The following is a 19,571-nucleotide window of genomic DNA, read 5'->3' as shown; positions in this document are numbered from 1 at the left end:
CACTGCGTTGAGAGTTTTCTTTCGTCACCACTGTATTTTGCGTTGGTGTGTCAGACCGATCTTTGACAGTTTTTAATTTGATAATTTTTGAAGAATCATGAATTATTTAGGTTTATTTTAAAATGAATCTAATAAAGTGTTACAGTGTCTTAGTTAATGCATATACGACACACAAATATATACAAACAAAAATCTTATTGTAGAAAATAAATAAAAGCTCGTAAACTTATTGTGCGCTTATCCGAATTATTATCACCATAACGACACAAAATCCCCTTTTTAAGTTTTAAAAATGAAACGTGCTTTTAAATGAATTGACTAAAAGTTTAAACAATTAAGTGGCAAGAATAGCAAAAACACTGTAATTTGACATCATTTTTAATTAAAGGAAAGTTGCATTATCAGCTAAGCCGCTGTATTTGCTTGGTTGCTGAAAAATTAGATCGGCGTTTTAAACTTTTAATTGATATGGTTTTATCTTCCGCTTCAAGCAAATCTATAGTGGAATCCCCACCAACTGATTTGTGGGAAAATGAAAACCTTTCACAGGTAGGTTCGGGATACTAAATGAACAATTTTAAATAGTGTTTGAGTTTTAGTAAGTCGGAACTTTATGTGGTTGTTTGTTTGCGGTTACCTTCCACAGCAAATCTGAAATCATACATCAACTACCAATACATTGAAAAATTGGTTCAATGTGAATTAGCGTTATGCTTTTGTTTCGCTATTTACTAAAAACTATTTGACTTCTGACCAGGAGAATCACTAATTTATAAATTGTGTTTGTTTAGATTCCCTTTAAAGTTTTTCGAGGTCACCAGTCTGGAGTTACAAGTTGCCAGTTTTGCTGTGATGGAAAAAACATTTTAACTTCATCAAAAGATGGAACAGTTCGACTTTGGGCAAGTGTTTTGCTTCATTAAAACTCAAGTTAAAAATATTAATCCAAAGTATTGTTTAAAACACAACACAGACCTGTCCATTAAGACCAGGGGTCACCAAACTACGACCCGTGGGCCGGATCTGTTATTGTATTCCTTTGCTTGAGCGCAACGACCAAACGCTTCCGTTAAAATGTCTGAACAGAATGCATCTTTTCATTGCACAAACATCTTTCAGGTATTGGATGTGCAATCCCTTGATAGTTTGAGCTATCTGCCTGGTTTTCCTGAAGTGAACATGGAGGTCAGAACCTGGTGCATTGCACGATTTAGCTGGGTTTTCTGGCTCTCTGGATATTACCTAGTTTCATAGGATTACAATGCCTACAATTGATCCAAAGCCAGTTTTTTACATCACAGACAATACTACAAGAGTTAATTGTGTGCAAACAATTGCCTTCTTTTGTTACTTGTGACGTACCTCATAAGATTATGGCAAGATGATGACTATTAGTGATGGGACGAGTACTCGGTATCGATGGTATCGAACGATTTCAGTGGTATCGATACTCGTACTCGTTATCGAAATATTTTGTCTCAGTTTTCGATACCAATGTGCGAGTACCGAAGGCCGATTTACACCATAAGAATACAGGCAACTTTTGGCCAATATTTGCTTCGGACAGTACAAAATTGGAAAAAAGTCCCGCCAGTTTACGTACGTCTTTTTCGCTATCACGTGGTGATTACATTTTTCGGCATGTGTGTGTGCACGCCTTTACCCCGAGCATGGCAGATAAATTAGCTAGTGATATACAACTAATACAACACTACACTTAAGTACTTGGTAATCGTACTCGGTATCGAAGGTATATACATGTGGTACTCGCTTCAAAATCTGGTATCGTCCCATCACTAATGACTACACAGTTTAACAGACGCATCACCAGATTTTAAATGGGATTGTAGAAAGACCATATCGTGTCGCCCCTATAAAAATCGCCTCTCCGGCTAAGTTTGAAAAGATGGCGCTAGGGCATGTAAATTATGCGGCCCGCACAAATCAATATTAAACTTATCCGGCCTGCAGTGAAAAAAGTTTGGTGACCCCTGATTAAGACTATGATAAACATGCTTCTCCATAGGTCAACAATGCGGTTTTTGTAGTATTAAATGTGCCTGAACAATAAAAAATTGCCATTTTTAACCATGTTATGTTTTTTGTTATTCATCACGTAAATATCTCTGTTTATTGTTATGAAATAAAGTTTAAAAAAATACAAACAAAAGGTTTAGATTTAGCAAATTCCTGTTTTTAACCAATAAAAACCTGTGTTGAGTATAGATGACTTGTAAGTTCTTTTTTGCGCAACAGAATACTGATCGTGGAAAAGTTGTGCATACATACCAGGGCCACATGTTGCCAGTGACAAGAGCTACGATGTGTGTAAATGATAAAAATAAGTAAGTGCACACAGAAATACTCCAGCCACTACAAAATTAAATGCTTTGTCAATCCCTTTTCTGATTTTTATCTGACTTTTTTGTACTTGTGTAAAAGTACTTGGCAATCGTAAAAGATGTAAAAGAAAAAAAGTAGCAAATGAAAAAGAATGTTTTGCTTTATTAAATACAGACAAAATATTCTGTTACACATGGCATGCTTTATTTTTTGTTTCATCTTTTTAACACTAACCTATTTTAAACCATTGTATTTCAGAATGCTTTCGAGTTCTTGGGACAAGTCAATTAAACTTTGGGACATGGAAAATGATAAAGTAACTTGGCAAGCATTACATGAAGGAATTGTTACATATTGTGATATTTCAAGCGATGGAAAGCTGGCAGTGTCAGCATCAGATTTCGATAATGCAGTCAAGGTTTGGGATTTAAGGGATGGTTCGCTTGTGCAAGAACTGCATGGTAAATATTATTCAGTTTCTTTTTATTGATTTGTGACCTTATATCTAAATGATGAGAAGTCGTTACACAAAGGCTAATCCTAAATAATACTTCAGGAATATTTACACTCCATGAAGCTGTTGTAAATTTATAGTTTGGGCATTTGTATTCAAGGTGTAATTATCAAGGTTAGACTTTTAAGTCATCATAAAAAAGAAGGAAATTGTGATAACAACCAGACTTTTTTACTTCTGACTTTTGGTCAACACCAGGCGACACATTAGCAAAGATTAAAGTACATTTTTAATTGTGTCAAACTATTGTGTTTTCATTAGCCATTGGGCATTCAAAAGAACAAATAGGGTGCATTATTATTTACAATAAATGGTATGTACTTATTATTTATCTATTGCAATAAAATACACTGAATGACAAAGATTTGAACAAGTGAACTTGATTTCAATATTTGTGACACTTGTTTTTTATGTATTCAGAACACCATCAATCAACTCCTACCTGTTGTGTGTTTTCCCCAAACTCACAGCGCATTGCAACGACCAGCATGGATCGGACAACAAAAATATGGGATTTGTTATCACAACGTGTCACTGTGAAGTTAAGGTTTGTGTTTTGCAGTTTGGGTAAATTTAATGGTGAAACTGGAAATAAAGACTGTTTTTTAAAAGTATATTGATTCAAAACTACTGCCAGATTGCAAAGGCAGACGTTAAAAAAATGCTCTTGTCTTCATAATCACAAGGTGACAAAATAGCTTAAACCGTGCATTGTACAGACACATAAAAACACACTTTGATGATGACATCAGCAAATGTCTGTAATAAGATGAATTTAGTATACACAAGCTGTTTGACATTTTGTTGACAATTGTTATGTTTCTTTTGTTTAATGAGTAGCTAAAGGAGCTGCGACCAAATGGACAATTTTTAATAAATGTTTTGTCTCTTTAGTGGCCACAAAAACATTGTGTCCAGTTGTTGTTTTTCATCCAATGAGCGTTACCTGGGCACAACATCATGGGATAAAACTTTGCAAATCTGGGATATTTCCACTGGAATGTTCAGGTATTTTCATGTTCTTGTTACGGTTTGTTAACTCTATTCATTTTCTTGATTGGATCAGCCTAAACAAACCCAACTAATAAAAAGTCTAAATTTAAACTCTTTGAATTAATACAAAATCTGAACAAACATGACTTTAAACTTTGTTTTAGTATCCCTTTGACAGATTTAAATTCCAATATTGCTGCATAACATTCAGTTGCAAGTCCTGCTTGTTTTTTACTCAACATCATATTTTAATTACCCCAGTAAAGAGCAATAAAGGCTGGTACTAATTGCTTGTTTAGTGACCAAGTAATAATACCACAGTGGGGCGTAGCTACCACAGTTCGTTTTGTTTTTATCATGGTAAAGCATTATGCTCACAAAAAACAATTTGTGGCAAGTCCATTAAACCATTGTTTATTTGAATTTTTGATGTGGAAAGTTGATAACTTAATCAGGTCATTCTGGTTAAGAGAAAAACACACTGGCCAGACAGGATTGGAAACTACAACATGTTTGTACTATCTACTAAAACTGGTTTAGACTTGAAAATCATGTGACTCTTATAAAGCATACCTGTTTTATCAAAGCAATAAAATACCTAAACAATATTTAAAGGTCCCAGGGAGCGATTAACTTAACGAAAGGTCATGACGGATCCGTCAGCTGCTGTAAATTTTCAAGTGATGGTCAGTTTTGTTGAATATTTCTGTAATTTTACGTACTTACACCAACCTATTTTGAATTTTAGGACAATGTGTTGTTTCTGGTGGTTACGACAGTTCCATCATAGTGTGGGAAACAGAAAAGAAAAGCAAGAAAATTGTTCTAAAGGTGAGTGAAAAACACATAAATTTACTTTTATTCAGACCTTTAAAATACATGATTTTGTATCATACTGAATAAATACAGAACAGAACTTTCAAAGACAACATTTTACACAATAAAGCACGTGTTAAATTGTTGTATTGTTATAAAAATCAGTTTTCAAAACAATGCTTTATGTCTGTTTTGCATTAATTCAATAAGTTTAAGCAACATACTGAAAACAAGTCTGAAGCCATCCACTATTTTTTATGTTTCGATATATATATTTCACCTAAGTACAAGGCATCATCAGTATCTAAAAACAAACAGCACTAAAAACCATATGCAAGCAAGTTAAACTGTAAAGTTTTTAATCATTTTTTTAATTCGTGAAGGGTCATGATGGATGGGTGACAGGGGTTGATATTAGTTTGGATGGAAAATGGATTTTATCTTCATCTGGAGTAGGTGTTGTTGGTGGTTTTGAAGGAATCACAATCACATTCACTAACTATTCATTTTAGGATAAAACTATAAGAGTTTGGAACATTGAGGCAGCAGATCATATTCCAGCAGTCATCGAAAACAGAAGAGCAATGGGTTTAAAAATTGTCCAGGTATGAAAACTAAGTTTAAAAAACACAAGCACTAAGCTGGGAATAGCTCTGCAACAGTAAAACTTCATAGACCACAAAATATTGGAGGGTAGAACTGGTGGAAATGAGTTAACATTTACTTGTCAAAAAACAGAGACCAGTTGAATCATGACAACAAATTAGACATATAAAAACATAGAGCCATTAAACCAGGGGTGTGCAAATGCCACAATCAGGCTCGCCAAGCTATTTAGTGTGGTCCTCGCCAACACACTGATTCAGAGAAAAAATGCAATTCTTTTGGTAATTCAGCAAAATTTTTCACTAGTTTTTGGTAAATCTCTTAAGTTGCTACACTATACGTAACAAGTATAAGCTAAATCAGCATTTTTCAACCGGTTGGCCATACAGCATTTTAAAAGTACTTTACCGAATGTGACGTAATAATTTTCTTTGCAAGTAAACAATTTTTTGTGTGTGAAAGCCAGTGTTGCGGCAAAACTCTGTATGTTTCAGAAAATAAATGTATTGATGCTTTGCAAGAATTACAAATTTATTGCGTACATGAAAAAAATTGTATGGCCCTTGCTTGATGTCCAACATTGGTCATATGGCCCACCCAAGACAAATGTTGCACACCCCTGCATTAAATGATAAGTAATCTGCAGACAGTGGGCAGTGATTTGACATACAAGGTCTCATCAGTGCAGTTGGTGACAAGACATATAGGCTAGTGTAGCCATCTTATGGTATTCTAGCTATGGAACAGGCTGAAAACCCATGCCTCACATTTCTCTGTGGTTTATGTCCAGTTGTGGCATCAAACAGATTTGGTGAGGCATGGGTTTTCAGACCAATATCTTGTTACGAGATGCACTGATAAGACCTTGTATGTTGAAACAGTGTGCACTGCTGGAAGCTTAAATTCAAAATAAATTAAAAACAACATTGTTACAACCTATATTAGTACCTTCATTTTCCACAGCATAAAGGTTTTGTACTGGCAAATAATGATTTAGCCAAACTGTGGACATTTTGAACCTATTTATTGACTAAACTTTTTTTTAACAATAAATGCACTGTTTAAGCCAAAATGTGTTTTTGCAGTGTGAAAAATGCAGCAAACCCTTTTCCATTGCACAATGTGATGACCCACTTGAAATCAGTACTTGTGTGTTCTGCAGACTGGCCGACCCTCAACGAAACCAACTACCATCTTTATAGTGTTAACCTATATTTGTTTTACCTTTAAAACTTAATATTTTTTTACCTTAGTATAATTTTACTGTGACAAGAGATCAATTCAAGTGCCAATACATTTTCATACATCCTGGACAATTTCTTTCAAGCTGAATTACAGTATTGACAATTTTAGGAATTGTTAACTAGCAGTGCAGTGCTTTATTCTTTCGCAGCCACCAATTTGGACTTAAAACTAGTTGTTTTTGTCATATATTTTTAAAACCTGATCATTTAGTGAGTCAATAAAACCAGGTACAAAAACATCCAAAAATTCACATTCACATGATTTGGCTTGTTATGGTCATTAAAGAATATCTTGGGTAATTGTTTCCAACTGGAACAAACTTAGGCAGTTTATAAAGTGCAATTTAAAGGTCCACTAAATAGTTCCTGTGGACCAGCAGTATTTTTTTATGAAGCACTGCTTTGCAAAAACTAATCATCTTAGAATTTGACAACTTATATCATAGTTCCAGAGTCTGTCAAAAAAATCTTGCACTGACCAATAGCAAAGCCTTTCATTGTTGCATTTGCAGAATTTATTGCTGTTTTAAACCCCAGATTTGCCTAAAATAGCAAAGACTCAACAGCATTTGAAAAAAATGAATCCACATTAAGACCTGCTTGTCTATTAAAGAGTCTGACTTTGACTTCAGAATCTTTACTTATGCAGAAATGAAATGTAGTAATGGCATTCATATAAGGCAGTGGTTTACAACCTTTTACTGATCGTGTACCACCTGGCCGCATTTTCATTCAATACACACCACCCAAAACCTGTTTAAATGGGTAGATTAAGAGATAGGCATATTCGTTTTGGCCAGGACAGCATATTTTTTAAAAAGAGCAAGGTTAGCAATTCCAACAAATGTTCAAGATTTTTCAAAAATTAGAGCTATCCAGGTGGGTCAGATATATTGCATTGCATGATATGACTTGAATAAGGTATAGCAGAAAGCTACTTGCATATCAGTTCCGGCATACCAGTAGTGGTACACATACCACAGGTTAAGAAGCATTGGTATTAATTAATATACATGTTGAGCATAACTACCCCATTAAAACAAACCCTACATAGACCACAATGCAACATTAACAGTATTTACAAGAGTTTATTGCACAACACAAAATTACTATTTAAACAATAAAATAAAAAAGGGTTCTCCTTCCAGTGATTTCATCGGCCCCTGTAATATGCCATAAAGATATTTGTTGAACACAGACATCATAAATCAGGTGGTAAATCGAGGGATTTCCGAACCAAGCGTTCAGCTTGTTTGTCAAATTGTTCTCTGTCATCTCTCCACATTTTTGAAGCATCAACATTCGCTCCGGACTCAGGGTTTGGTTCTAAACATGATAAATAAACAATTAAACATACAAAAGTAAAATGTCAGAATGCAAAGAAATTACACGTAATTTCTTCAAGCAAATACATTGAGTTTATGTTGCTTGGTGAAAGAACACAAAGTGGCATAATTACACTAAAGCAATCACCAAGCCGGATATAACTGCACAACATTAAAACATTATTGAGCGCAAAACAGTGAAGGACACATTTGATGGATTATTATTAAATCAGCGCATTTAGCTACACTGCATTATAAAGGGTTAAGTCAGGGGTGGGCAACCTGCGGCCCGCAGAGATGCTTGGATTTCAGAAGTACTGGCAAACGAGTCCAATTATTACATATTTTTGAGCTGATCAATGCGCCTCATGCTAGTTTTCTGCGATCTGGCAAAAATGTGGCTAGAATCAAATACGAATTATACTTGTAGTTAAGCATATTTGGTAAGAAACAAAGCAAAATCACTTTGTGTGATGCACATGTGCGGCCCGCAATCCAATTTTTACATTTGCAATTGACCCCACAGTAACAAAGGTTGCCCGCCCCTGGGTTAAGTGATGGGAGCTTACAAGACAGTGATTTTCGCGCAATGTGAGTAGAAATATCATACACCAAAATAAAAACATACAAATAAAAATAAATGTAAAAGAAAGTGTAACAGCCCTACAAAAGACAAGCAACTATTCCTACTGTGTATTTTGGTAAGTTTTTGTATATTCCTGGAATCTACCCCAAAGCATTTTTTGCAATAACCAAACGGTATGCTTACCTGCTAACATGCTCATGACTGATAAAAGGATCTTCTCAATGCTCTGTACAGGTGACCACCTTTCAGCACTCGTTTCGTAACCCATTGGATCATCCCCAGGTGAATGTAGAATTGAAATGCAAACACGACCATCAGGGTAAACTGAAAATAAACAACTTGATCGAAATCTGTCCATAGCAGTAAAAAAAGTCTCATCAGTGCAGCTGGTGATAGAACACGGGCTGTATTGGCTAGTGCAGCTATCTAACGGCACGCCAGTTTGTTGGGAGTAACAGACTGAAAAGTCATATCCCACCATTTCTGTATGAAGCCTCAACTGATTATACACCATTCAATACAATATTTTTAGACACAGCATTAAATACTCACTATTTGGATGAAACATATCTGAGATAAACCTCATCTTTGGTGGACTCATTGGGTAGTCAGTAGGGAAAAGCAATGATGTTTTGAAAACTCCACCATCAAAAGGGGTTTCTGCTGGCCCACTATACATAATACATTCACATGATAAAAACCAATATTACCACTGCTACATATCAACAATGTTTGATTAACAAATACCCACAGAATGAGTGCTTCCCATTCAAAGAAATTTTCCTCATTTACAGGCCCAGCGACAATTCCTTCTGGGGGATTCAAAGACAGTTCTGGAAATATAACTACATTTAATAACGTGTATAATATATACACAACTTGTTTTTCTAAACAGACACTACAGTACTAAACAATATTCACCACCCGTATTCAATATTAACAATCTTTACTTTGTTCTTAAATATTACAACAGAAAATATACCTTCAATAACTTATAACTATGGTTGTCAAAAGTAACACATTGTATTGTAAAATGTAATGTGATTTATACTTGAATTAATTTAAAAAAACACAAAGCAAAAACTTACGTTTGTATTCCGCCATTAATCTCTTCAACGCAGAACCAACCATTTTGCGTATTTTAATGACAACTTTAGTGCAAATAAATTTTAAGCCAACGTAGTCTTTCACGTTTTTGCATTTCCAGTGGTAAACAAAACAAATCCCTGTTTTGTTCATAAAAATCAAATTTTATTTCCGAAGTGTACTATCAATACGCTCTTTTTTAAGTGTTGTTCAACACAGTTTTTAATATATTTTGAGTTGTCAAGTATTGAGAATGTTTTATTTTGAACAAATAGACCAGATACTTGGTTTTAAAAATATTTTTTTAACATTGCGTCATTCTGCGTGACTTGTTAAAGTACACTGAAATTTTTCATGCGGAACGGCACATTTGGAAGCATGACCTTGTTCTTTGCGTTTGCGAAAGTAAATACTTTAATTTTATTTAACGTGATTTCTTTTTATTGTCTTTTATATTTGAAAATTATTAATTTTTATGTCATTTAAGTGTGCCCGTAGTTTTTGTTACCCCTGTCGTTTCGTTGTGTGACATGTTTGTTTTGACTTTTGCACAGATTACATTTAACAGTTTTGAAACCAGCCTATATGGGTAATGGCCTGGTGGACCGATGCACGTAAAGAGCTGTTTTTGAATAGAGTTCATAAGAGTGTGTCGTACTCGTTGATGGGACTAACTGTTTTTAGTGCAGCTCTTTTGGCTTATGCAACAAAACAAGCCTTTACACAACCAGATACCAAAAAGAAACCAGCTATATCGCAAGGTTCTGATCAAATTGACGCTGGAAACAAGTAAAATGTATCACATTGAAGAGATGCGAACGCGGCTTACTTTAAATGAACAGGGTCTCAGCAATGTTCATACAACAGATTTTCCTGGAAGTTACAGTGGTTACAATGATGCTTGGGATTCCAGAAAATTTATTTCTAATTTTCGAGTGAAAATAATTTCAATAGATGACAAGGAAATGCAGTTTGACATGATTGGAATCGATGCATCTATTGCTAATGCCTTCAGAAGAATTTTAATTGCAGAAGTTCCAACAATGGCTATTGAAAAAGTGTTTTTGTACAATAACACCAGTGTAATTCAAGATGAAGTATTGGCGCACAGATTGGGATTAATTCCTCTTGACGTTGATGCTCGCTTGTTTGAGTTTCGGCAAACAGATGACCTTGAAGGAACAGCAGAGGACACACTAGATCTTGAACTTAACATAAAGTGCACCAAAAATCCATCTGCACCGAAAGATGCAACTGATCCTAATGTGATGTACAAACATCACAAAGTGTTTTCTGGTGACATTGTGTGGATACCTAAAGGCAACCAAAGTGATGTGTCTTGTGTAAAACCAGTCCATGATGACATACTTATTGCCAAACTTCGTCCAGGCCATGAGATTGATGTCAAAATGCAAGCAGTCAAAGGATTGGGCCGTGACCATGCCAAGTTTTCACCTGTCGCCACTGCATCATACAGATTGCTGCCAGAAATTAAACTACTCAGCAAAATTACTGGTGACGATGTCAAGGAGTTGCAAAGCTGTTTTTCTCCAGGTGTGATTGGAATCAAGCAAAATGATCAATGTGAAGAAGAAGCATATGTGGTTTCAGCTCGGATGGACACATGTAGTAGAGAAGTGTTCAGACATCCAAATTTAAAAGACAAAGTTAAGTTGAGCAAGGTCAAGGACCATTTCATATATTCTGTGGAGTCCGCTGTTGGTTTAGCACCCAATGTTCTGGTTTCTGAGTCTATAAAGATTCTAATGACCAAATGCCGATCATTCCTTCGTGAATTGGATAATGCCCAAGACAAAGAAATGGATACTCAGTAATTCAAAATTTCTGTGTAATTTAATTGTTCAAAGTGTGCCAGTTCTATTACATAAACCATGGCAATGATGTGTTTACATATTAGGGGGTATTTTTAGCCAGATTCTGAAGTACTTACAGGCATTGATTTGGTGCATAAACTTTCACTACTGTGTACAGAAAAAAGTGTTTTGAGGTCAAGATTGCTTTAAGATTAGCTACATTTTTTATACACCAACACAATATTGACTACAGTATCTTTTACACTGTAAAAATGCCTTCGTAAAAATTGTGTCATGTACAGCTCGTTCAATTATGTCATTGCTCCTTTGCCCACAGCCGTGGTTCATAAAACTAGGCGATAGCGTCACTTTGGGGACGTTTGCTGTAAGTTGGGAACGCTGAGATTAATTTAGACGTCAGAGGTGGTAGAGGATTAGAGCAAATTTGCTCAAATAAAAGGGGGCAGGAACTTGGCCGAATGGTCCGGCGCGCCTGACCCATATACAGACATAAAAAACCCTGATCGGGATTCGTCCCCGGGAGAGTCCTGGGTTCGAACCCCGTGAAAAAAAAGGAGTTTAATGAAATGTTTGAATTCTATTAACTATGTTTAACATAAAATCCGATGCAGATAAAAAATGTTAGTCTTAAACTAAAGCAATAATGAGCATTTCAGAAGGGTTCACCCGTCAGGTAAGAAAATCGTAAAAAAAATGACAAAATGTTTGACGTTGGTTACCACAAAGTGCGTATCATGACGCAAATGTCGTCATTTGAATTAATTTGACAAGCTTTTTGTCATCAATGAAAGTACATTTCGTCACACAGAAGCACCTCACAGTACACCGTTGATATTGAAAAAACGCATTTTTTACATAAACGTAAAAAGCAGAAAACTTTTAAAAGACTTCGTTTTGATGGGAGCGCACTGTATTAAAAAACATGTTTACAGCACTTTTTAAGATGCATAGGTTCACAGATGACAATAATACGCTAAAACAGAAAAACACACCAAATAAAATTGGTACAAAGCAGGTACAGAAAAATTTTGAGTCGTAACGCGTACAATCATTTGCACAAACGTCCTTATCCGTCCTTCAACATACTATTTCCATCTTATGCAAAAGATTCTGTCACTTTTGGACAGACTTTGATATAGCGTACTTTTTCGTCCAATTTTTTGCTTGAGCTTGAAATTTTTCGTGGTCTGACCGGTACATTTCGGCCACTCTAAACACTAACGGGTCATTCACGTTAGGGTCGGACATCAATGAGAGTACTGACATTAAAACTTTTGAGATTGTCAAAGCCGGCGACCAGGTCGTGGTCAAAATGTCCAAGCAAATTCTTCCATCTGAGCTGATATTCGGATGAAAAATAGGCGTCGTGAAACGCACTTTTGGAGGCGTAAACGGATAAGTAACTGCTAAAGCAATTGAAACGTGAAATAGACCACCTTCGTATGGGGTATCAGCCGGGCCTTTTATGGTTGCTGTCCAGTTGAGTAAGTCATCATTTTGTGTTGGATTTGCGTAGATTTCTGTGTCTGGGCTTTCTCGCATAAGTTGCAACTCCTTCGTTATTCTACGATATGCAGTTGACATGCGATTAGACTGGCTCATAACTTTGCAACTCGACTAAAATCATTTGATATTTTCAGGCGTACAATTTGTGTTGCCTTTTGTACGCCAAAAATATTACGACACAAAGTAACAAAAATCGTCATTTTCCGGTTTGTAATACCAGCGTTATCTTTACAGACTGTTCACATACGTTAAAAGCGTCTGTTTTGACGTAGTTTGTAGTAAAACACATACCTATGACGATCCGATCTTTGGCGTAAAAACTGTTTCGTAATTTTAATGTAATTTTACGCCGAAAATGAACCGTTAAATCCAGATCAACAAAGTACTAAAACACACTGCGCCGTTGTGGATTGTTTTCCTGTTCATGCTTATGCAATCACGTGGAAATTGTACATGAGTTTGCAAAACCTACAATGTTTTGTTTTTGTGTCTTTAATTTGTAGCTTGCATTTTTAGTGTTTCAAGTTGGTGAGAAATCTACTTTGTTATAAACTAGCTATACACTTTTTATTACTTAAATTTGGTCTTTGGGTAATTCTAATTTTTAAGTTTTTCGTGCGTTTACTATAGTATTTTCGGTGATTTTGCACGAAGCAAAGCGTATACAATATTATTATTATTATTGAAGTTCTTTGCTATTGCTATTAATTAAAGCAAATCTAGTAGCAAGGACACAAGTATGGAGGCTCTTATGTCAAGATTAACCAAGCTTGGTTTGGGATTAGCAGTTGCTGGAGGAATTGTCAATTCTGCACTTTATAACGGTAAGTGTAAAGTGTAAACTATATAAAAGGTCGTTTCAATTTTTCTTCCAATCTTGTTGAGACTAAAACCTAGATTATTCCTAACAGTGGAGACAATGTGTTTGAATCTTATAAAAAATCCGACTCAATTTTATGTCAAAATCAAATATGTACTCATATTTAAAAAATAATTTGTGTTTAAGGTTTAAACAAAAATTGTGTGCCAATTTTTAAATATTAATGATTTTTATGTTTTGTCATTTTACAGTTGATGCTGGGTGTCGAGGTGTAATTTTTGATCGCTTCTCTGGAGTCAAACAAACAGTCAGTGATGAAGGAACACATTTTCTTATTCCACTCATTCAAAAACCAATCATATTTGATTGCAAAGCTCAACCAAGAAATATCCCTGTTGTAACTGGTTCGAAAGGTAAAGGCTGTCTTGTAGTTTCCTTCTGTTAATCAAAAGCAAAATTCGAAGTATTTAATGCTATCTAAAATGTGAAAATCATTAAAAATACTGTCATATTGCTTATCTGATTGTAGGCAGGTTTTTTTTAAGGTTTGGTTTGGGTGACCGCTAAGTAGTTTTAAGAGACCGCAAGTGTTTCATTTAAATACCAAAAGCTGTAGTTGTAGTTGCAAGTCCAAATTTTGGGAAACCGCTGGAGAAATTGATTGTAGGTATTTTATATTTTCAGTGTAAAGACAAAAGACTCAAAAAATTATTGAACCTTTTAAATTTAACTGATTTAGAGCAACAGCGCTATAAATTAGTACAAAGTTATATTGTGGTCACAACCCTAATCCTTTGTGTTTAAAGCTTTTTCTACTGATAACTTAGCAATTGGGCGCCGTTAATGTCTATTTTAAATAATATCCATATATCACAATAAATAAGAATTTTTGCCAATATAAATGTACGTGTTAAATAATGTTTTGGATTTTGTAATGCAGAGAGCAGCTTTAAAGCAAATAAAGTTTTTTGTAACCAAGTTCTTTAATCCATCAAAAAGCTCACATTTTACACTTTTTTATTCCAGATTTGCAGAATGTGCACATTACTTTGCGAATTCTCTTCCGACCAAAACCATCAAAACTTCCTGGAATTTTCTCCACAATCGGAGAAGATTATGATGAACGAATCTTGCCTTCCATCACAAATGAAGTTTTGAAAGCAGTTGTGGTATGACCTGTTCTACTTTAGCCTTAAAGATACATACTTTTTTTGTTCGTTTTACTGAAAAAAATATTCTGTTTTGTTTGTGCTGTAATTTTTTTTTATCCTTTATAGGCCCGGTTTGATGCCAGTGAACTTATTACACAAAGAGAAACAGTATCCAGACAGGTATGTTTACCACATAGCATTTGCATGTCCTTTCGTTGTTTACTTATTTTTCATCATTCAAGGTAAGTGAAGACCTTGCAGAGCGGGCTGATTCATTCGGATTAATTTTGGATGATGTTTCTTTGACACATTTGACTTTCGGACATGAATTCACCACTGCAGTTGAACAGAAACAAGTTGCACAGCAGGAGGCTGAAAGAGCACGTTTTGTTGTGGAAAAGGTATTTACCCATTTTGTGTACACTATAGCAGGGTTGGCAAACTTTTGTGCAATATGAAGCAGTTTAGACAATGCTCTGTGTTGTGGCCTTGCCCTTTTTACTTTAGAACAGTCATTATAAAGTTATTTTCCTCAATATGGTGTTTCCACCAAGGGGCTAGTAGTAAATAACATAGGTATTGTCTTTAATTATGTCCAGTCATCATTGCCTCAAAAGTAGAAAATTGCTAGCTGTACAGAAACAATGAAATATCTTACATAGCGCAGCGGTTTGTCAAAATTTATTGGCTATTCTGCCAAATTATTGCATCATCTTTCTGTAAAGTTGATTCAAAAAAACATAACCTAGCTTAATAAAAAATAGTGGCTAATGCATGAACTATAGAGTCCAAGCACTCAGTAATAAGTGATAAAAAGCCGAAAACAAGTTTGCTTAAAATTTTGCAATGTTATTGCAGGCTGAGCAACAAAAAATTGCTGCAATTACAACCGCTGAGGGAGATGCTAAAGCTGCTGAAATGATTGCAAAATCTGTTGGTAGGTTGTCTGAAAAATTTGTGAGCATAAGATCAGTTGTGAGATTCAGCCGGTTTGCACCAGTTCTATAACCACCTCACGAATTTTATAAGATCAGCGAACTGGTTAGCATTACTGGTTACTGTCAATGGACTTTTTGTAACAGAACTGACTGAAAAATGTGACTTTTGTAATAAAACCAGCTGGCAATAAAAATTTGAATCCTACCACTGCATAAGATCCATTAGCCAATGTTTAGTTTTTTTGAACAAAATTCTGAAAAATAAATTAACACAAATTATGTGTATTTTGCTCACAGCTGAAGCTGGAGAGGGTTTAATCCAGCTGCGAAAATTGGAAGCTGCTGAAGAAATTGCTGGTCTGATGTCAAAATCACGAAATGTCAGTTATCTGCCTAACAGTCAAAACGTTTTACTTTCTCTGAATCCAAACCAGTGATGCAAGGAATTGAAAAACATTGTCCAAAGACCTGAACTTAGTTGAGTTGCAAACACCATTTATTCTGCAACATCTACCCCCACTTTGTATTCATAATTGTTGCAGGCAAAATGTTAAATAAAAAAATGTCAATTATGTAACAAAAAATGGGCAAGGGTATACCACGCATGGCTCTGAATACTCTCAACAAAAAAATCGGAGCCAATATTATATAGCATCGCAATGTTTTGAATCTGCAAGGACTTTGTTGTAATTTTAGAACTACTAGGCAGTGTAGTGCTGGTGCTTATAACAGTACAAAACTGTTAAGCCAAGGTCTGTAATAGCCAGTCAATCCTTGCCTGGTGTTTTTACATTTTTCTCCGAAGACACAAGCTTCGTGTTAGCTCATCTCGTTTACTTGTGCTTCGTCTATTCTCTTGGATGCTTCACTTTTGTCACCATCCATCTTCTGTCTGATTTGCAATCTTGTGTGATTTTTCATCATCCCAACCAAAATCTGCCGAAGTATCACACATTAGACTTGAAGTTAGGTTTCTACTTGTTTGGTTAACTTCATTGTTTATAAGAGTGCAACAAAAGCTATAATAATTCGTGCATATTTTGGCAACATTTTATTACCAAATCAGCTCATTTCGACATGTTTGTGCCAGCTCAGAACTATAGCATAGCTCTGAACTCACAGGAATGTTAAATTGGGTAACAAGTGCAAAGTTGCGCATTTAACAGGTAAGTTTTAACACTGAGGAATGCATTGGATTCCTAGTCCGTTAAAAGGTATTTGATGTTTGTTACAACACCTTGTATGAAAGCTAGAGACATTTCGTAACTATGTTAAAATCTAGGATGTTTCCATTCATTATCTCTGTTTATCAGTTATCATTGCCTATTGGTTAATCAAGCCTTGGTCACGAAAAAACAATACTGTATACTTTTAAACTAGAATCTCGTTGCTTGGTGGATGAAGACTATAATGAACCTTATGTTTACTAAAAAAAACAAGGGGTTCTTACTGTCATCATTGTTAAAGGTTTCATCGACGTCGCTCAAATCTTCGTCTGTTTCGTTTCCCCATATGTCCTGATTTCGCTGCAAAATAATCAACACGAAACTGTCGGTTAAAAACTCAATTAGCCTGCTCGTTGCTAGCAAAGCTATTCTAGCATAAACTCCAATGCTTTCTCACTCTTTCTTGAATCTTCTGCGCCCGTAGATCTCTCCGATGAAGTCTTGCAATCGTTGCTAGTCTGTCCATTTCTCGTTTGCGTTTAGCCTCTTCCTGTTTACGCTTGAGCTGCAAAAAAAGTATTTTAGACATAACTATGAGATTGTATACAATGCGTCGAAATTACATCGTGCGTTTTTTTTAAAGCAATGGGTAACAAAACTGCGGGTGCATGGCAGTACACTAGCTTGATATGATCCACGCCTTGCGCCCTAAAACGCCTTGTTCAAGACCAATTGTCTGCTGTGTTTGTTGTTTTGGTCTTTCCTGAGGTTTCAATGTATATAGGCTTGTCAAAAAAAATGTCTGGTGTAAACGGGCTTCTCAAAAACGATTCGTGTTTCGGGCCCAATTTTCTGGCCCGTTTACAACTCAGGTCAAAACAACGCACGGGGTTCGAACCCAGGACGCCCCCGGAGATGATTTCGGTCAAGTTTTTATGTCTGTGTATGGTTCGCGCCCGTCGGAGCGTTCGTCCAAAGCAACATAGCTAGAAAATGCACCAAGTTACACAGGAGACCACGAAACAAAACACTGTTCAGCACCAGTACGTCGCATTGTAATGTCCCATGAAACGCAGCTGTCCTGGCGGCCCAGTATATCATTTGTATGTACCAAGTCCCCGTCAATACTTCACCATTATTTAAAAAAAAACATTTTAAAGATAAAAAAATAATAATCGTACGTCTTCTGCGCTAATTTGTTTCGGAGTTTCTCGCTGTAGCAATTTCGCCGGAGGTTTTGCTTTCCGCTGGGGAGAAATAGATGGAAGTCGATTTGAACGACTGCCCGCGGACCTGTCTCTTAATCCGGACTGTGAAATAAATGTTTTTGATATATTGTATGTACTGTAAGTAAATGTGATGATGGTTTTTACTAAACACTTACTGATTGTCTTTTTGGAGGGTGCTGTTGGATTATTCCTTTTCTGGAAACGGTTATGTCAAATGCAATTCCTACATGAAATAAGAATCGATAAAAGATGAAAAATTACGTACTGAGACTTTATGAAACAAAATAGTTTTGATATTTTCTACGTTTTAGTGCATTTAAGGTTCCATACAACAAAAACGGTTTTTTGAGGTTGTTTCTTGCTTAACAGTGGGCTGTGCAGTTTTATCTAAACTTTTGGTCAGGCATGTATCAATTTTTTCATGATTATACTTCTCTAACATTAATTTGTTTCGTCTTCAAAGATTTTAAAAGCAAATCTTACTAAAGTTTAAAATACCCATCTCTTTTTACCAACCTTTTCTGTTACGACCTTGGACTGCTTCAGATTCTGTGAAAACTCCAGTAGACGACTGATTTGGACAGGACAGACCAATTCCACTGTCTTGTGAACTAGCACTATTTTGCCTGTTACCAACAATTCCACTTTCTTGCGGAATAACCGCTGTTTCTACCTGACTTTTGGAACCGAAACAGCCCATTTTAAGTTCCCAGCTGTGCACTGCCTAGTTTTTAGATGAAGGTTTTTGAAACGTTATATCAGCTGACTGGAAAACGACTGAATGTTGATCTGTTTCGATGAACAGTCAGTCTATTGTCTGGTGAATAGTAATTCAATCTTATCAATTGTTTTGTCAGAAAGATTGTCGAACTCGCCAATAAACTCTTTTCAATTGGGTTCATTTGAACAATGGACTTATTGTGTTGTGTGTGTAAAAACATACATAACAAACGCTATTATAAAAACAAACAGCATTAACGCATATCTCAATACATTATCATTGAAACCAGGGACTATCATTTTTAAATTTTACGGATGTAAGTTTTTTCTGAGTCTACATAACCTTTTTTAGTTCTTTTCTTCGTGTCACCCAGTAATTACAGCTGAATAAGTCTGACTGGAGGATATTCTAGGAAACCGCATGTGCTGCATAAACTTAAAATTATGTTGGGAGACGAAGGCCTTCTAAACGTTTGGAACCACTGCTCTACACTTTCTTACAACAGCAAGTTACAGAACATCAGTGTAAACCCATCAACTTTATTATTGTACCCAGGTTCTAAATCTAGACAAAGTGCTACTTTAGTTGTTTTTTTAAAATCTTTTGAAGTTTTTGATGGTTCCCAAATCCATACATATGTGGAATAATTAACCTTTTTTAAACTGCTGGTATTTTATGCCTTATTAGTCGGA

General features: G+C 35.6%; 5 protein-coding genes across 5 annotated transcripts; 3 read left to right on the top strand and 2 right to left on the bottom strand.

Annotated features, from left to right (window-relative positions):
* Positions 1 to 355: 355 nt before the first annotated feature.
* On the top strand, positions 356 to 6,588 carry LOC145205321 (WD repeat-containing protein 88-like). The gene is made up of 11 exons (XM_080078010.1): positions 356 to 549; positions 792 to 902; positions 2,257 to 2,345; positions 2,602 to 2,804; positions 3,278 to 3,404; positions 3,752 to 3,865; positions 4,466 to 4,536; positions 4,599 to 4,681; positions 5,050 to 5,118; positions 5,179 to 5,271; positions 6,358 to 6,588. Exons 1-11 carry the CDS (start codon positions 469 to 471, stop codon positions 6,472 to 6,474), a joined length of 1,158 nt encoding a protein of 385 aa, XP_079934136.1. The 5' UTR covers positions 356 to 468; the 3' UTR covers positions 6,475 to 6,588.
* A 996-nt stretch (positions 6,589 to 7,584) lies between these two features.
* Positions 7,585 to 9,694, bottom strand: LOC145205365 (ubiquitin-conjugating enzyme E2 G2-like). Its single transcript, XM_080078064.1, has 5 exons — positions 9,516 to 9,694; positions 9,179 to 9,260; positions 8,980 to 9,098; positions 8,611 to 8,751; positions 7,585 to 7,842 (listed from the first exon to the last, which is right to left on the bottom strand). Exons 1-5 carry the CDS (start codon positions 9,664 to 9,666, stop codon positions 7,718 to 7,720), a joined length of 618 nt encoding a protein of 205 aa, XP_079934190.1. The 5' UTR covers positions 9,667 to 9,694; the 3' UTR covers positions 7,585 to 7,717.
* A 314-nt stretch (positions 9,695 to 10,008) lies between these two features.
* Positions 10,009 to 11,412, top strand: LOC145203913 (DNA-directed RNA polymerases I and III subunit RPAC1-like). The gene has a single exon (XM_080076284.1). It carries the CDS (start codon positions 10,215 to 10,217, stop codon positions 11,346 to 11,348), a length of 1,134 nt encoding a protein of 377 aa, XP_079932410.1. The 5' UTR covers positions 10,009 to 10,214; the 3' UTR covers positions 11,349 to 11,412.
* A 2,036-nt stretch (positions 11,413 to 13,448) lies between these two features.
* On the top strand, positions 13,449 to 16,829 carry LOC145203914 (prohibitin 1-like). Its single transcript, XM_080076285.1, has 7 exons — positions 13,449 to 13,678; positions 13,926 to 14,087; positions 14,701 to 14,843; positions 14,952 to 15,005; positions 15,068 to 15,226; positions 15,684 to 15,762; positions 16,061 to 16,829. Exons 1-7 carry the CDS (start codon positions 13,594 to 13,596, stop codon positions 16,198 to 16,200), a joined length of 822 nt encoding a protein of 273 aa, XP_079932411.1. The 5' UTR covers positions 13,449 to 13,593; the 3' UTR covers positions 16,201 to 16,829.
* Positions 16,242 to 19,035, bottom strand: LOC145203915 (uncharacterized). The gene is made up of 6 exons (XM_080076286.1): positions 18,675 to 19,035; positions 18,314 to 18,381; positions 18,111 to 18,239; positions 17,387 to 17,494; positions 17,214 to 17,289; positions 16,242 to 16,699 (listed from the first exon to the last, which is right to left on the bottom strand). Exons 1-6 carry the CDS (start codon positions 18,856 to 18,858, stop codon positions 16,638 to 16,640), a joined length of 627 nt encoding a protein of 208 aa, XP_079932412.1. The 5' UTR covers positions 18,859 to 19,035; the 3' UTR covers positions 16,242 to 16,637.
* Between the last annotated feature and the right edge of the window lie 536 nt (positions 19,036 to 19,571).

This window comes from Phallusia mammillata, chromosome 8 (assembly GCF_965637545.1).
Source record: "Phallusia mammillata chromosome 8, kaPhaMamm4.hap1.1, whole genome shotgun sequence".
Taxonomy (NCBI): Eukaryota; Metazoa; Chordata; class Ascidiacea; order Phlebobranchia; family Ascidiidae; genus Phallusia; species Phallusia mammillata.
The sequence above is the reverse complement of the archived record's forward strand: the minus strand, read 5'-3'. Positions and strand labels throughout refer to the sequence as shown.

Excerpts from the sequence above, each read along its gene's own strand:
- LOC145203914 (XM_080076285.1), top strand. The coding sequence starts at position 13,594 with ATGGAGGCTCTTATGTCAAGATTAACCAAGCTTGGTTTGGGATTAGCA. Across the intron at positions 15,006-15,067 it reads GAGAAACAGTATCCAGACAG|GTAAGTGAAGACCTTGCAGA; the intron begins GTATGTTTACCA and ends TCATCATTCAAG. Across the intron at positions 15,227-15,683 it reads CACGTTTTGTTGTGGAAAAG|GCTGAGCAACAAAAAATTGC; the intron begins GTATTTACCCAT and ends ATGTTATTGCAG.
- LOC145205365 (XM_080078064.1), bottom strand. The coding sequence starts at position 9,666 with ATGAACAAAACAGGGATTTGTTTTGTTTACCACTGGAAATGCAAAAAC. Across the intron at positions 8,752-8,979 it reads AGATATGTTTCATCCAAATA|TTTACCCTGATGGTCGTGTT; the intron begins GTGAGTATTTAA and ends GTTTATTTTCAG. Across the intron at positions 7,843-8,610 it reads AGTCATGAGCATGTTAGCAG|AACCAAACCCTGAGTCCGGA; the intron begins GTAAGCATACCG and ends TATCATGTTTAG.
- LOC145205321 (XM_080078010.1), top strand. The coding sequence starts at position 469 with ATGGTTTTATCTTCCGCTTCAAGCAAATCTATAGTGGAATCCCCACCA. Across the intron at positions 903-2,256 it reads ATGGAACAGTTCGACTTTGG|AATACTGATCGTGGAAAAGT; the intron begins GCAAGTGTTTTG and ends TTTGCGCAACAG. Across the intron at positions 3,405-3,751 it reads CGTGTCACTGTGAAGTTAAG|TGGCCACAAAAACATTGTGT; the intron begins GTTTGTGTTTTG and ends TTGTCTCTTTAG.
- LOC145203915 (XM_080076286.1), bottom strand. The coding sequence starts at position 18,858 with ATGGGCTGTTTCGGTTCCAAAAGTCAGGTAGAAACAGCGGTTATTCCG. Across the intron at positions 18,382-18,674 it reads CCAAGGTCGTAACAGAAAAG|GAATTGCATTTGACATAACC; the intron begins GTTGGTAAAAAG and ends TATTTCATGTAG. Across the intron at positions 17,495-18,110 it reads AACAAATTAGCGCAGAAGAC|CTCAAGCGTAAACAGGAAGA; the intron begins GTACGATTATTA and ends CTTTTTTTGCAG.
- LOC145203913 (XM_080076284.1), top strand. The coding sequence starts at position 10,215 with ATGCAACAAAACAAGCCTTTACACAACCAGATACCAAAAAGAAACCAG.